General features: G+C 42.3%; 1 protein-coding gene across 1 annotated transcript; it reads left to right on the top strand.

The window, feature by feature from the left end:
• The first annotated feature begins 9 nt into the window (after positions 1-9).
• Positions 10-14,995, top strand: TRMT1L (tRNA methyltransferase 1 like). Its single transcript, XM_041420635.1, has 16 exons — positions 10-214; positions 2,696-2,848; positions 3,686-3,748; positions 4,537-4,650; positions 5,628-5,692; positions 6,042-6,171; positions 7,632-7,755; positions 8,163-8,242; positions 8,504-8,750; positions 9,395-9,607; positions 10,413-10,603; positions 12,053-12,131; positions 12,821-12,987; positions 13,190-13,249; positions 13,594-13,720; positions 13,842-14,995. Exons 1-16 carry the CDS (start codon positions 73-75, stop codon positions 14,131-14,133), a joined length of 2,247 nt encoding a protein of 748 aa, XP_041276569.1. The 5' UTR covers positions 10-72; the 3' UTR covers positions 14,134-14,995.
• Positions 14,996-16,254: the final 1,259 nt, after the last annotated feature.

Genomic DNA, 16,254 nt, shown 5'->3' with positions numbered 1-16,254 from the left:
CGCGGCTGGGAAGTGTAGGCGGAGCGGGCCGCCCTCGGCGTGTGGGCTCCGCGGCGGCTCCGTGCCGGGAACATGGCAGCTCTAGAGGCGGCGGAGGCAGCGCTAGAGGCGGCGAAGGCCGCGCTGGGGCGGCGGCAGGAGCAGCAGCAGCAGGAGGAGGAGGAGGAAAACCACAACCATGAGCATGAAGGCGGTGGCGAGCCGGCGGCGCTCAGTGAGAGCGGGCAGGGATCGGGCGGGTAGGGGGAACCGGGCCCTCCGTGCCGGGGCTGAGGGCGGGTGGGCGCCATGCGGAGCCCGGGCGGGTTTGAATTTACAGCCCGGGCCGGTTTGAATTTACACCCCAGCCGGGTTTGAATTTACACCTCGGCTGGGTTTGAATTTACACCCTGGGGCCGCTCGCCTGGGGCCGGGGAGCCCTGGGAGGCGCAGGCTCCCGGCTCTCCCGTTTTCCCACACGTGTTCCCGCCGGGCCTCGCTACGCTTGAACCCGCGCTCCTGTCGCTTCTTTCTTCCCCAAACCTACAGATATTTTGTCTTTGAGGATCATTTATTATTCCGTGAGGTCCCTTGGGGAGCCCGAAGTGCGGCGTGGGCCGCGCGGGCTCAGCCGCGCATCTTTCCTCGCAGATTTTGAAACCAAAACGTGTTTGCGCCATGTGCTGCAGCAGGGAGGTTGGACCACCGTGGTCCTTCCGACCTGGCCCGCTCTGGGATTCTGTAAATTGGTTTTGTTGGACCTCAGCTCCCCAAGTGAGCCCTTGGTGCCAGCCCTTTGCTGCTGCAGCCTTACGGTTCAAGTGAACTGACTCTTCTAATTAATTCTTTTTCTCGTGTAAGTGTACTTCAGGCTCTCTGAAGAAGCGTTACTCTGTTTGTGTGTGATCAGTGATTCCTGGTGGGCATTTAAAAAATCCTGACGTCTTGGTTCGGTAGCAGCCTGCCTTTCTTCATCTTTCAGTGTGAAATCTTACCTCTTTCCTTGTACATTTACATATTTACTAGCTGGTTTTTACATATATTTGTATTATCCTTTTGTCCCTTTTAACCTCTCCACCTGCTCTGAAGATGCAGACTGTCCAATTCTGCTGGATTTTGTCACTGCTGTGCTCTCACTATACATTTTTATAACTTTTCCCACAAGTAATCAATAGTTGTTAGGGGTTTCTTACCAAACATGCTTTTACTTACTCATTTTCTTTCTGTTTTGATTTTAATAAAGCACTCAGAAACTATCACCAGGAATCCTGCAACTTTTTAATGGAGCAGTAGGCTCCATGCAAATCTTTCTTAGGTGAGTTGTCATCTTAAAACAGGTCTGTGAGGAGCACAGCAACAATCTCTTCCTAGCAATGCACCTCCTGATAGATTTTAAGACAGCTAGAATATTTTACTCTGGGCTTCTGTTTTTTCAGGTTTTTGAGCCCCTGTCTTGAGGTATTCCTGCTATTTTCTCTTTCTGTCAGGTTTCATAATAACAGATATTTTTACCTAACAGCAGTGTTTAAAAGAAAACAAACAGAAGTAGCCCAGGGGAATCTGAAGAACTGTTGCAAGATCCTTCAGCCTGTCTTTAAGTTGTGGTCAGGAATAGGTAGATAGGCAAGACCAGCAAAATGAGAAAACCATGGAATCATGAAATGGTTTGGGTTGGAAGGAACCTTAAAGCCCATCCCATTCCAGCCCCTGCTATGGGCAGGGACACCTTCCACTGTCCCAGGCTGCTTCCTCCACATCCAGAACAACCATCCATTCCTGCATCCTCTGGAAATAACTTCCAGCACAAACCAGTTTGTAGGTTCATGTTTTCTCCATGAGGTGCATCCTGGTTTCTGTGTCAGGACAGACAGCCCCTTGTTGCCTTTTGTGCCCTCTCTGCACCTCCTGTCTGTCCCATGCAGGCTGAAAAGCCTTGGCCTGCTCTGTTGCTTCTCAGTAGCTGCAAAGTGATGCCCGAGCTTTATTTCTTGTTACCCATGGTTGAAACCACTAGTCCCACCTCTCCCTGGAATCTTGCAAGGAGCAGGACAATATTTATAGATTTATGTGGCTTTCTGAATCCTTTCCTAGTGCTTCCTTATATTCCTTGGACGGGGATCAGACCACACCTTCTGGGGATTTCTACCTTTTCCTTCTGTTCTTTTCCCCGGGTTTGACTATTCTCATCATTTTATTGTCCCAACTCTCAGCTTCTTTAAATGCTTGAAATTCTTGCCAGGCCCATCTGTACTGCCCCAGGAAGTAATTCATTTGCAAATGCTGATGGCACCAGCACTTACCCTCATCTCTGCCTCTGCTGATAACAAATTCCTGCCTTAGCCCCTTCTTTCTTACTGTTTGATTAATGAACTAAACTGTTATCAAACTTTTTTAGCTGATAGTAAATTGTCAGGGTGATTTGGAGCTCCTCCTTGCTTCACTGCATCCTGCCAGAAAACAACGGTGTAAATGTTACTTTCATCTTAAACATCTGATACTGATGTGTGAATAGTCATTTCAGCTGTCCAGGATTACATTTTTGCACAGTGTTTTCCAGAGATAGTTGGAGTGAAAATTCATCTCATACTATTCTCCTACATCATTTTTTCCTCCTTCATGCTTGTAGTTAGCACCAGATTATTGGACACAAACGAACACGTGTGAATACATCAGTTACATCAGTGACACTTCTACTGTGTTTTTGTTTGGTTTTAAGATGGTTTGGTGGTCTCTGAAAGCGTGAAAAGCAACAACACTGATGTGAAAATTCCCGAGTCAGAATCGGAAGCTGAAGACAAAGGAGCAGAAGAAGAACACCCCAGGGAATCTGATAGCAACACTTTGGATGTGCCATCTGATTACCCACGAGGTTTGTTAATAAACTCTTAATATTTGTACCGTGTGCTGGAGGACAGGTAGAAATACTAGGGAAGAAATCTAAAGGGAGGGTGTGAAATCTCATTTTAAAACTCACCTTTGTGTCCTGACCACATGGATCTGTTGCTTTGTCTGGCATAAGAAAACCTGAAGATTTATCCTTTAAAAATGTTGTAAAGCTTAAAGGTTCTACAGAGTCTATTAGAATGGACTGGGAAATTCTGTGTGCTGAAATCAATAGAGCAGATTTCAGCCTAATTTTCTTGGTATTAGCAAATTCTGACTGATAAGTTGAAAAATCAGGTGGTAGATTTAAAGGTTAAATTGTTTACTAAGGGAAAGAAAAAAATGATAGAATTTAATGTATCCTGGCTCCACAGTGAATAATTGTTCTTAAATTTGGTCCACTTGTAGTTGATTATTAGTTTTGCCAGTGAGTTCATACCACGTTTTTGTACTGCTTTTGTGCAGGATTTGCATTCACTAACAATGCTGAGCAGTAAAACCAGGTGTAAAGGGAATGTGACTTATCTTTTCAACTGTTTTTTTTTTCAAATGAGGGTCTTTCTATCTCAGAAAGTTTGTGTGTCAGTATTAAAAGGAAGTAGAAATATATGAATATATATGGATCTTATTAAACAGCTATTCTGGGGATAATTTTTGCAGTCATCTGTGCTGCCATGGAACTAAAAGGACAAAAACAAGTGTTTCAGTTGCTACTGCAGTCATTCTCTAACAATGCTAGATTTGATATGTTGCATAGAAAAGTAGCAGTAAACTAAGAACGTTTAATTTCTAAATATTTCTGGGTTGTTTTTTTTTTTTTTAGAAAAACATATTTCAATTCAGAGGCACCTTGCTGATCTAGAGAAACTGGCTGACCTGAGAGCAGGTGAGTTGTCCACAGCAGTGTCCCAGAACATTTTACATTTTCCTTTAGATGTTATCTTTAACACACTGCATATATTTATGATATTTAAAGACAAGGGGTTTTGTGAAAAAGGGCTTTATGATTTCTTCTCTTGTTCTTCTGCTAAATTCTGCCTGAGAGGTTGTTTGACATTCAGCTAGTTTTTATTTAGGTTAATACTTCAAAGGCTTCAACACCTTTGTACACAGTCTTGCCTTTGCTTTTTGTGTCTCACAAGTAGGATTTTCAAGAATTATTTTATATTTTTAAAAATTATTTTATATAAGGTACATTGCCTTATTTTGCAGCGTAAGTAGATATCAGCTGCTTGTTTTGTCTGAAACATCCAGGAGTTGGAACAACAAAATCTTGTTTTAACCTCCTGATTTGTTGGAGATTTTGGTTTGGTGGGTTTTTTAAAACATTTCAAGTCTTTGCATGTCATCTGTAAAGTTCTGTTGTTCCTCAGTACTTTTCAGAAGTTTCATTGGACTCGTGTTGCTGAAGTAAAAAATACTAAAAACCAAAACCCAAAGGTTGTAGGAGTTAATAATTTTTAAAGTTATAGTGATTTTGGTCTATATTCTATGGAGCAGAAAAAAGAAACCCATAAATTTGAAGTTTGTGCATGAAATAGAATGTTTTCTGAGGACTTTGTCTTTAACTCACGTTGATTTTACCTTCAGCCTTTTTTCTCCTGGCCTGCATCTCCGCTAACACAAGTGGTAACTGCATTTCATGTTTCTCATAGTTTTTAATTGTATTTTCAGATCAAAGGAAGCCTTGTCCATTGTGTCCTGAGGAGAAATTCAAAGCTTGCTATAGCCACAAACTCCATCGTCACTTGCAGAATTTGCACTGGAAGGTTTCTGTTGAATTTGAAGGTAATGGCAATTGGGTTTGAATAGTAAATACTAGAAGAAATGTGGATATGTTCTGTTTCATCTTTCATAATTCCTCTTGACTTAAGCATTTTGTTACCAGCTATGAATTAGAACCATATTTTGACAGAATGAATTTTGAGGTGGGATGTAAAGTGTAAACGTGAAAGAATGCTATTCTTCTCCAGCCAAAATGGTTACAGTTATGCATTTTCTCTTTAGAAAAACACCAATAATTGCTTGGCATGTCATGAAAATTACCATAAAATTTAAAATACATGTGTAATGAAAACTACTGCAGTAAAAGTTTTAGTTATATATTAATAATAATCAGACATACACACAGGTGATCAGTTCTAGTGGATCATAAAGATTCCATGGGTTCCAATAAACACTTGAATCTTTATGTAGTATCAATACTTAGTAGCTTTAATTGTTTTATAATAAACTCTGTAATCTGCTTGTGAGATGCAGTAAAATCCCTGCCAGAAGTTTAGGAAGGAAAATCAAGTGAGCAGTGTGTGTTTTTTAAAAATTCAAGTGTGTGAGTTTGTGGCAAATAAAGTGACTATTTAGAGGATGGGCAAGATAAAGTTGAACTATAAATTTTCCAGTTGGAGTATCAGGTATCTCATTTTGGTTTTCTTTTACTGTACAACGTATGTTTATAGGAGTCTTCACACAAGTCTTTAGGCCAGGTAACAGTATTTTTGTGAAAGACTCACAGGTACTTCTGAACTGGAGACTTGGTATAGCTTTGTAAGATGCTCCAAGATTTTTTAAATAAAATTTAAATTCTTTTCATTTTAAAGTTTAAAATGTATAATTAGCTGATAAATTTCCCTGTGTGGAGAGTGAATGTACCAGATAATTGGTGATGTTCTCTTGTTGCTGTGTGGTGAAATCTGAAGTGAGAGCATGTGTTGCAGGCCACAGACGTGCTGTTCATTTACTGTTCTGGGGTGGCATTTGTCTTCCAGGGTACAGAATGTGCATCTGCCACTTACCCTGTCGGCCAGTAAAACCCAACCTTGTTGGAGACCAGGTAAAAATGCTGAATCCCAGAAATTCTTGTTACTGTACAAAGTGGGGGAATTGGGTGACTGTGGGGAACTTTTGAGATCTGCTTAGCTGCCAGATATGTCTTGCTCCTCTGTGTGTGATGCCAAAAGCTTGTTGGTCCAGGATGTGTGATAGAACCCTGGGGTAGCTGCATGTGGCTGTGCCTCTCTCAGTGTGGGGGGCAGCTGCCTGGGGCAGCTGTGGCTCTAGATTCCAGAAGTTTTGAGTGCTCTAGAGGTATCAGACAGATGACTTCTCATATGCCTGTGTTCAGATCTACTTCAAGCATGTTTTATGTCTTCTGGAGCTACATAAAAGGCTCTGTTTTACAGACATTGTCAAAGATGGGAGCTCATTACCACTGTATCATCTGCTCAGCAACTATAATACGAAGAACTGACATGATCGGGCACATTAATCGTCATGTGAATAAAGGAGAGACTGAGTCCAGGTTTAGCACAGGTGAGCTCTGACTGACAGGAAGCATTCACTCCTTTTCTCTCATGTACCACCTGCAGTAACTGTGCTAAGGGGTGGGAGACACAGGAGACATTGAGAAACAGAGATTTAGCCTTTCTAATGAAAAATGTGCCCTTAATATTTCAGAATTTTTGTTTCTTCAGAGTTGTGATTTAGTCTTGCATTGACCAGTTCCTGTGTTCTTATTGAGATAACTAGTACTCCCCTCACCCTTAATGTTGTTAAGTACTAGCTTGTGTGTCTCCAAAAGAGTGAGGACATGGCATCCACAAGAAAAAAATAAAAAAAGTCTGGAATAAATCTTTCTGCAATGAAAAATCCATAGCTTTTTATCCAGACTGAACCAGCTTGGGTTCCCAAAACAAGGTGATGTTTTTCCAGTTTCAGAAAGTCATGACAGAGGTGTCAGTAGTTCTTTGGTAAATTGCAATCCTACCTGACTTTGTCCAGAATGAGACTTTGGTTTCTAAACTTGCATAAACTAGGTTAAAAGCATTTTAAATAATTGGAATGCCAGTAGTTTGATGCCTGGGCATCAGTGTGCATGTCTGAAAAGCTATAGTAGTACTGCATTCCACATCTTTATAGATTTTGTGCTGTGAAATACATTGATCTCTGTGTGCTTCCTTCAGAGCTCTTGAGTAAAGAATGGCCCATTTTGCATTTTTAACAAAATACATGAGGCCGTTTTTCCTTACAGAGGGAGGAGAAATCCAGAGGTTTTGTGATCTGTAGGCACTGGGCAGCTCTTGGGGCCCTTGAAGGTGGAGCAGATCCACCATGTGTGTTTGAAAGCCCTGAGAGAGGCAGGGTCGTCATATCCAGTTAATACTAATTTTTCCTGGTTTTTCCTAGGTACATTTTAGACTGTGGATGAATTGCTCAGAGGAATGGCAGCCTGTGTTTACAGCTGTCAGATCTGAAAGCCTGTTTTGCCACAGGCTGTCTCCACAGAGCTCTGGTGCTGGAATTGTCCATGTGCTTGTGCTGTTCATGCACATTTTGTGGGGCTGTTCAATAACTTAAAACAGATCAAGGATTTTTGCAGTTCATTGAGACACGTTCAGGACTTTGTTAACAGGGTTTTAATTAATTAGCAATGTATTATGTTTAAACATGCAAAACAAATGTGCTAAGTCTCAGGCTCAGGGGCTGGCTTTCTTAAACTGGAGTGGATACATAGGAGCCCAGCTGAGAAACAAATCTGATGTTTTATGAGAAGAAAAGTGTGGTAGAGCATGATCCTTATTTGCCACTTTTGAGATTAGAAGATCAGTTGTTGCCTGCTTCTCCCCTCATCCTTGTAAACCTGCCCATGTGCTGGTTGGATTGCAGCAGCACTTGCTTTATGGGAGCAGTTTTTTAGTGTGATTTACCAACTGTGTTAATATTAATTTCAATTCTCACCGATTCTTTCCTTCTGCCTCAATCACTTGTTTCAGTTCGTGCTCCCAAGTCATCTTACAAAGTGGTGAAGGAGTCAGCCACAGATGTGCAGGTTCTTCCCAACCACTCCACGCCCCAGAAAACAGATTCCTATTTTAATCCTAAAATGAAACTCAACAGGTGAGAGAGCAGGGAGTGGGAGGATGCATCAGAGGGGGGAGTTTGTGGTGAAAAATACGTATTTTGAAAAGTAACCCTGTGAAACTTCTCTTCAGAGGGCAGGAGAAAGGAGTTTCTCATCAGAAAACTCTTTTTGAAAAATGATATTTATTCCCAAGAACACTATATGTGAAATAGTGTAATTTCTTAAGTAAATAAGTATTTTCCTGTAATTTCTAGATATTACTTTAAGAATGCTTGCTGTAGAATTCAACTTTTCAGCATAGCTGAGGTTTTTATTTACAGTTCTTCCCTGTAAAAAATGGAGTTCAGTTTAAATACTCCACTGTTAGGTTAAAGGAAAATAAATAAGGAAAAGGAAGCAGAAATGTTCTCTCAACTTACAGACTATGATTCTTATCTTCCAGGCAGTTGATATTCTGTGCGCTGGCCGTGCTTGCTGGGGAGCGCAAACCCATTGAATGTTTGGATGCTTTTGGTGCCACGGGTAAAGTCCATTTCTTTAATACTTTGGTTAATATCCAATAGAAGGAAGCAGCAGAAATTCATAACTGACATCACATACTCAAAAATAATGTGAGATATGTAATAATTCTCTTCCTTAGGCAGGGAGTCCTGAGCTTCCATACAAAATGACAGCTGTCAAAAGCTGTATTAAGGCTTTTAAAGAGGCTGAAAATAATATTAAAGTTCAGTGTTCTTCTTAAAATCAGTTGTCTTACTGTCCTTAAATTCTGTTTTTCCACAGGAATCATGGGATTGCAGTGGGCAAAGCACCTCAGAAGTTCTGTGAAAGTTACAATTAACGATTGTAATGAAAATTCTGTGACAATGATTAAGGAAAATTGTCATTTAAACAAAATGAAGGTGAAACTGAACATTAGGGAAGAAGACAATGATGAAACTGTGGGAAATGGAGAAGAAAACAGTGACACCATTGAGGTGACAAAAATGGATGCCAATGTTGTCATGCATTTGAGATCATTTGATTTTATGTAAGTGTTGAATACTTCTGTCAGTTTTCTGGTTTGCTAATGACACACCCCACTCCACTTCCCAGTATATGGTTATTTGGAGAAATTGCAATGATAAAAGAAAGAACTAGCAGTCACTTGAAATGTAATTTTCTTGTCCCTGAAATAGTGTGGGGACAGAACTTTAATGTTAAATGTTTTAGAAATTGCTGGAAAATATTAGTCTTTCTGGCATTCAGAATGGGTTACAAATATACATGAAAATTTTAACTCAGGCTGGGGTTTTTTTATAACTTCATTGTCTGTTTGCTGAGGGAAATATCAAATCAGTTTTAGGTCTTTTTAAAATTCGTTTTGGTTTAAAATGGTGTTTGTTGCATCTCTTGTTTTTATCTATTTTGCAGCATATTAACTTTGAATTAAAGCAGGATGATTCTTCCAGGTTGGATATACAGATGCATGCATTGAAACCCTATGATACAGGAGGATGAGATTTTTTTGAGTTATTAATGACTAACATTCAGATCTAAGCATTGCTGGAAGTTTTAGTCCTGTTCCTTCTTTCTGTTTTAAATGTGATCATAGGTGTATAAAGCAGTGTTTTCCTCAGTAAAGCCAGGCTTTGGAGCATTTATAGACACTCAGTGGTACATCCTTTTTTTCAGCCATTTGGACCCCTTTGGAACTTCTGTGAATTACCTGGACTCTGCCTTTAGAAACGTGAGAAACCTTGGGATTGTGTCACTGACATCCACAGACACCAGCTCCCTCTATGCCAAGGCCCAGCACGTGGCCCTGCGTCACTACGGCTGCAATATTGTCAGAACAGAGTACTACAAGGAGCTGGCAGCCAGGGTTGTAATTGCTGCTGTCACAAGGTACTGCTGAACCATTTCCAATTAGGGTAAAAAACTATTAGGTAATTATTAGAAATAATTAGTAACTGGGCAAGGTGAAAATGCATCAGTGGGGGGGTGGGGAGGGGTGGGATGGTAATGTGAAAAAAAATGCCCTGACTTGCAAACTCTTCTATTTCTCTGTCAGTTTTGCCATTTTAGAGCTCCATAGGACTTCCTAGATACAAGGAGGTATTGCTTCCTTGAATGGCTGCTAGCTAAGCCTTTCAGTTAGACTTGCTTCAGTGGAACCTGATGTTCACTGCACATCCTCATACTTGAGGTTAAAAAGATGGATGTGGTTACTGACTTGTGAAATCAGTTATTTGCATATAGATACTCTAACTAAACTCAGTCTGTTAAAGAAATGCAGACCTAAAATCTAATTGGAAAAAAAAGGTACAGGCAGGAAGAGGGGACAAATGCTTGGGAAAGATGAGGAGGAAATGAAATCACCAGAGGTTTTGAGAATGTTGGAGCACAAATGCTGAGCTGAACGTGTTTAAATTTCCCTTGTCCTCTCTCTGCTCATGTGATGATGCAGGTGGCAGACCACTATTTCTAGCTGTGATAAAAAGAAGTAAAATTAGATTTGCTTGGCCTGCCAGGAAGGCCACAAAAGGAGACACTTCAGAAAGAACACTTCCTCCTGATCTCTCAAATCTTCAGTATCCCTTTCTAAGAAGTGGGCAAGCTCAAGAACTGTGCAGCAGGTTCAGGTGTCAATGGCAGCGTTTGCCTTCTGAATTCAGTTCAATTTGGTTTCTGTGTGTGTTTCTCCCCCCAGAGCTGCAGCTCGCTGTAACAAAGGCATTGAAGTGCTGCTGGCAGTAGCTCTGGAACACTTTGTTCTGGTGGTGGTCAGAGTTTTACGGGGCCCAACCCCTGCAGATGACTCTGCAAAGAAGGTCCGGTACCTCATCCACTGCCAGTGGTGTGAAGAGAGGGTTTTCCAGAAAGAGGGCAATATGGTGGAAGGTAAATGGCTCTTCTTTTGCAGTTTGTCTCTCTGTTCTGTGCCTTGTTTATATTTACATCCCATCAGTAGCAATTCCCTTGTGTGTAACGAGTGGTATGTGTGAGGTGGAGAGGGCGCTGTGCTTCATGGCCATGGGCTGGATCGGTTGTCTGCATGGAATTTCCTGTAAATGGACTGGATTTGTGGCACACATTGCTCAGGTTGTGGCTGCCCCATCCCTGCAGGTGTCCAAGGCCAGGTTGGACAGGGCTTGGAGTACCCTGGGCTACTGGAAGGCGTCCCTACCCGTGGCAGGGGGTGGCACTGGGTGGGCTTTAAGCTCCCTTCCAACTCAAACCATTCTGAGATCTGTTGCTACACAGGATTGCTCTAGTCCTGTGTAGAAACAGCCTGCTGGAGCTGCCAGGATGCCTGGTATGTCCATCAATCTGCCACTAGGAATAGCCTTTGATACTGTTGGGTTCCTTCAGATGGCAGCAGCTGGATAGCTTGTGGTGTCAGATTGCTTTTCTGCTGCATTTCAGTTCCTTAAATTGCAGTGGACTGAGCAGTCTGGTTTTCCCCTGCTGTTGTTAATGGGCTGTCCCCACACACACGTTAGCAAAGACAGGAGACTTTGACAGAGAGACAAGAAAACTTGCACTCGTGGAGATGCTGGTTTGAATTAATATAAACTCTTAAACCTTGTTTCCAAATTAGAGGCTCTTGGATAGCTTGCTGTCAACTCATGGTGTCTTTGCCCTGCTCAAGAGTGAGATGCATAAGCATGCAATGAGCCTGGTATTAAAAAGTTTTAAGGATGGGGATGAGTAGCTGAGTAGAGTGTTGTAGAGATCTTAATTTGTAAGTGAACTGTTTGCTTAATGCCTTAATTGCACTGGGCTTACAAGACTCATAGGTGGACTGTGTTTTGCAGATGTAACTGGCTGATGTTTCAGATTTTATAGCTGGCACTTAGTGTTAACCTGGACAGCTGTTCATGTAACAGTAGGAAGGCAGATATTTTCCTTGTTTCTTGAAAGAAACACAGGGAAGTTATGTTGGGGTTTTTTTCCTTCAGTGTTTTAACACTGATTACAGATCAAGTCATCAATCACAAAATCTCATCAGATTTTATAGCTGGCACTTAGTGTTAACCTGGACAGCTGTTCATGTAACAGTAGGAAGGCAGATATTTTCCTTGTTTCTTGAAAGAAACATAGGGAAGTTATGTTGGGTTTTTTTTTTCCTTCAGTGTTTTAACACTGATTACAGATCAAGTCGTCAATCACAAAATCCATGAGCTGCTTGGCAGAAGTAAATACAGTGTCACACTTCTGCTGTTGCCCTTCCAAATACCTCACTGAAGTGAGCTCCCACTGCATCTCTCTGTCTCTGCATGACTAACACAGTAACACAGGCATGGCTGGCTATTGCCAAACAATCTAAATGCTGTTTTTCTGCTGCAGAAAACCCTTACCAGCAGCTGCCCTGTGACTGCCACGGCAGCATGCCTGGGAAGACAGCAGTGCTTCTTGGTCCTCTCTGGTAAGTTCACATCACAGGACACATCTGGAGAGTCACTCTGGGTCCAGGAGCTCTGAGGCTCAGCTGTTCATACTATAATATTTTTTTATTTTAGCACTACAAAAGGAGGTACAGAAATCAAGAGGAGCTCAGGAAACCAAGTGTAGATTTCAATTTAGTGGGATATTCAGTTTTTCTTTTTGTTCAGATTGGTTAATAAATAGTAACACATTTTAAATTCCACATTCAGTGCACTTATGGAATATGTCCTGCACAGGAGAACCTGCCTCTGTGTTCCTCTGTTTGCCAAAAGTAACTCCTGTTACTCTATACTTACAGAGAATTTATTAAATAAATCATTACATGTGCTGATGTTAATAAATACTACATTGCTTGTTAATTAATATTTGTAGAAACAAGAATAAATATTTTAGTCTTTAGGCCATTTCAAATCAGTATTAATTATTGGTGATCAATAGCACCTTTCTTGTGGGGGCTGAATGACTTTCTCTACATTCTCTACATCTTAGGGCTGAAATAAAATGACTGGTTTTGAGATACTGATTTTTTTTTTAAAAACAAGACCAGTGTTGTTGTCATTGCAGAAAATCAATTCAGTGTAACATAATTGCTGATCAATTTGGGCAAGGGAATTTTGGAGCAGCTTCCATTAAGAAGCCTTAACTTTTGATTTCTCTTGTGTTTTGTAGGTCAGGACCTCTCTTTAACACTGGATTCCTCAGGAGGATGCTCCTGGAGGCTGTGCAGTATGGCTTGGATGAAGCTCAGCCACTTCTGAAGACATTAGTTTGTGAAGCAGAGTGCACAACTCCCAAACATTTTTCTACCCACAGTCTTGGTGATGAGAACAAACAAGGTAAGAAAAGGGGCAGCCTGTTCACAGAGAGGACTGGCTTTGTGGTGATATTTAGAGATGCTGATCTGTGGTAAGTTGTTTAACAGCAGTATATCCATGGAGTTGAATGCATTATTGAATAATTGGATTATTTCACTCTCTGTAATTAAAGCATTTTGCCACTTGACAATACAATTAATTTTGCCTTCTAATTGTATTCTAGAAGAGTGTGGCGTATATATTAGAACACCAAATACTTCTGCAGAATCCTACTTAGTACATGGTAAGTGGAACATTTTGGTGTAGCTTTTTTTATATTTAACAGTATTGCACTCTGGAGTTTTTTCCCACCCAGTACTGATTTGATTTTATCTTTATCCAGAATCATTTATTGGTAAAATGCCAAATACTCTATGAAGGCCACTTTAATTTACTCGTTACTACTGAAAATGGCGTGTTAATTAAATTCAGGCCAGATTTTACCTCTGCAAACACCGGCTTACAAAAGCAGGCACACAGCTGAAGTTGCTGCTTGGCTTTGTTTTTGTGTGTACTGTCTGAGGCTTTGCTGGCGTTTTTGGGGTGCCTGTGAGTGCTGAGTGGTTTCCTGGCCTTGTTGTGCTGCAGGCAAGAGGAAAAGCGAGGAGGTGCTGCGCGGCACGGCGAAGCGGCAGCGGGCCGAGCACAGCACCGAGCACCCCCCGTTCTACTACAACATCCACCGGCACAGCATCAAGGGCATGAACATGCCAAAGTAAGTGTGGGTTCACCTTCCAGCCTGCCCTGACTCTGACACACAGCTTGTTCTGAGTCAGCCCTGTCAGCACCATGTCTGTTCTAAAGTGGGGCTTTGGTTTTGCTGCCCTTCTTCCCAGGTTAAATAAGTTCCTGAACTATCTGTTGGAGGCCGGATACCGCGTGAGCCGAACCCACTTTGACCCCATGGGAGTCCGCACCAACGCGCCCCTGGTGCAGTTCAAGACTGTTCTCATGAAGTACAGCACTCCCACCTACGTGGGTGCACAGGCAGAGGGCACTGTGCATCTCCCTGGAGAGATCCAGGTGGGAGAAGAGGTTCCAGCTGCTGCAGTGCTGAAGGCGGAGGAGGCTGAGTTAGCAGAAGATAAGTCTGGGGGGGTTGCCACCGCTGTGTTCACAGAGTCCTAAGCCACTCACTGTGCTGCTGAATAATGCAGATTGGTTTGTTCATCAGGATGTTACAGACTTCCAGCACACCCTGTTCCAGTAAGCCACTCCTTCCTCCCAAGCTGGAGTTTGACTGTTTTGAGCTGCCTGTTGTACTTCAAAAGAACAGTTTAGACTTAGGTAACAGAACTTAGCCCTGATCCCGGCATGGCTGTGGTCACAGAACCAGCACTGTGGGGAAGGCTGTGGAGTTACCTGCTTTTATGCTCACCTCCTTTTCACACTGAGGCATGGAGGCTGCTTCCTAGTCTGTCCAGGCCTTACTGCCAGCACAGCATCCAGGAGGGGGGCCAGGGCCAACAGTATTCAGCATTTTGGAATATGACGTTATTGTGAAACAGCCTGTTCCTGAAATGCATCATTCCTAAAACCTGGCCAGCTGTGATCCAGAGAGAGGGCATGCTTAAGGTAAGAAAATAGCACAGGATAAAATGCCCTCTGAGTTAAAGCCAGGCAGTCCTGCCTGAGTGCAGCTGTAGCTCCATGTAACTCTGCATTCAGGTGTGTTTCCAGGGTTCTGCCTCACGGCAGGAGCTGATCCCAGGAGAACAGGTAGGGGCGGTGTCACGGCTGCTAGCGAACTTCAGTTTGTACCCGAATCGTAGTGAATTGTGTAGTCACTCTAGGTAGTTGTCTGCTCAGAGCTTAGTGGTTGTGTGCTGCAGAAAGGTACAGGGACACGGGACCACAGTGGATGTTCAGGTGAAGTTTGTGGTGAGTTGTCAATAGTAACTCTGAGCTAAGACCTCTTCTGTGAAGGAGCAAAGCTGCCAGGTGTTGGCAGTTGTGGTTTCCTTAAATACATGGCAGCATTCCAGCCAAACCAGCTTGCCTTTGTCCTTTCTTTCCCCCACACTTAGTTCTGGTATCTCTGTGTATTCCACTTGAACAGCTGTCAGCAGTGGTTGCTCTCAAGTTTGGTGTTCAGCCTGGTGCACCCAGTGTTAGGTTTATCGAAGAGCAGAATATGAGGGGTTATTATCCTTATCCATCTCTGAAACTTTATAATAAAAGTAACAGGACTAATGCACTCCTGATGATGCAAAGCATCCTATGCTCCTGTCAGGCCAGAAGTCGCTGCTGCCTCTTCCACTCTCTTCAATTCCAGATTGCTTTGGTGGAGAATTACTCTCTTCTCTAATTTCAAAAAGGAAGAACCCACTGAAGGGTTCTTGAATCAGTGATACAGCAACATTTCCTTCAAAAATGTTGTGCTTACAGTTCTTTTCCAAGAATCACCTGGGAGCACATTGGAAAGCTAAGTGGAAGGAGACAATTTCATGTTCCCTAGTGGCATTTTTGGGTTTTTAAGTGGATAGACTGCTGGCAGACATTGCTTGCAGGTAACACACTTCAGTGTTAGTAGGATAAAAGCAGTCCTAAAGTCAGTTACGTGGGCAAAGGATTGTTCTGATTACAGTAAAGTAGGTTAAAAAGAAAGTTTAACTGAAGCCCCTTGTGGGAAATACTTTTGATTACTCTTGCAGCTCCTTTTAAGGAGCCAAAGGTATTGAATACCTTTTCCAAGCCAATGTAATTATTCCCAGGTGTGGAAGGGCAGTAAAAGTGAAACTCAGACTTTTCTGTACAGTCTGGGCTCTTTTCCTCTGCCAGACAGGCAGAAGCTGTTGTAATCTGTCAGGGACCAGCTGAAGGGTGTTTGTAACTCAGGCCTCTGGGAGTTCTTTTCCTATTCAGCAGGTGTATCTGCTGTTGACCAGGTAGGGTCAGTCCTGTCATAATCGCCTGGCAGAACATTACTGTAGGTTTGAGTCTGGAGCTTGGCACATCTTATTCCTCCTTGGATGATCCACATGGCCAGGAAGCTTTCTGGGAGTTGAAGCTGTTCAGAGGCAATTTGGGTAACCAGTGGTGGTCCAAGAGCAGCAGGATTTCTTCAGTCAGACACTGTTCATTTTCAATACATCTCAAGAAACTCTACACTGGGCATACTCAAGCACTGCCTCTTAACTCAAGGTGCATCCTCTGGTTAAAAGTTGTGGTGAATGTAGAGAGAAAACAAGGAAAGGAACAAAATTTGATCTCTCTAAATAATGCACCTCAGCTGAAGGGGTTCATTAC

Source organism: Onychostruthus taczanowskii, unplaced genomic scaffold (assembly GCF_017590055.1).
Source record: "Onychostruthus taczanowskii isolate IOZ18803 unplaced genomic scaffold, ASM1759005v1 scaffold65, whole genome shotgun sequence".
NCBI classification, from domain to species: domain Eukaryota; kingdom Metazoa; phylum Chordata; class Aves; order Passeriformes; family Passeridae; genus Onychostruthus; species Onychostruthus taczanowskii.
Note: the sequence above shows the minus strand (reverse complement) of the source record. Positions and strands in the feature narration are given on the sequence as shown.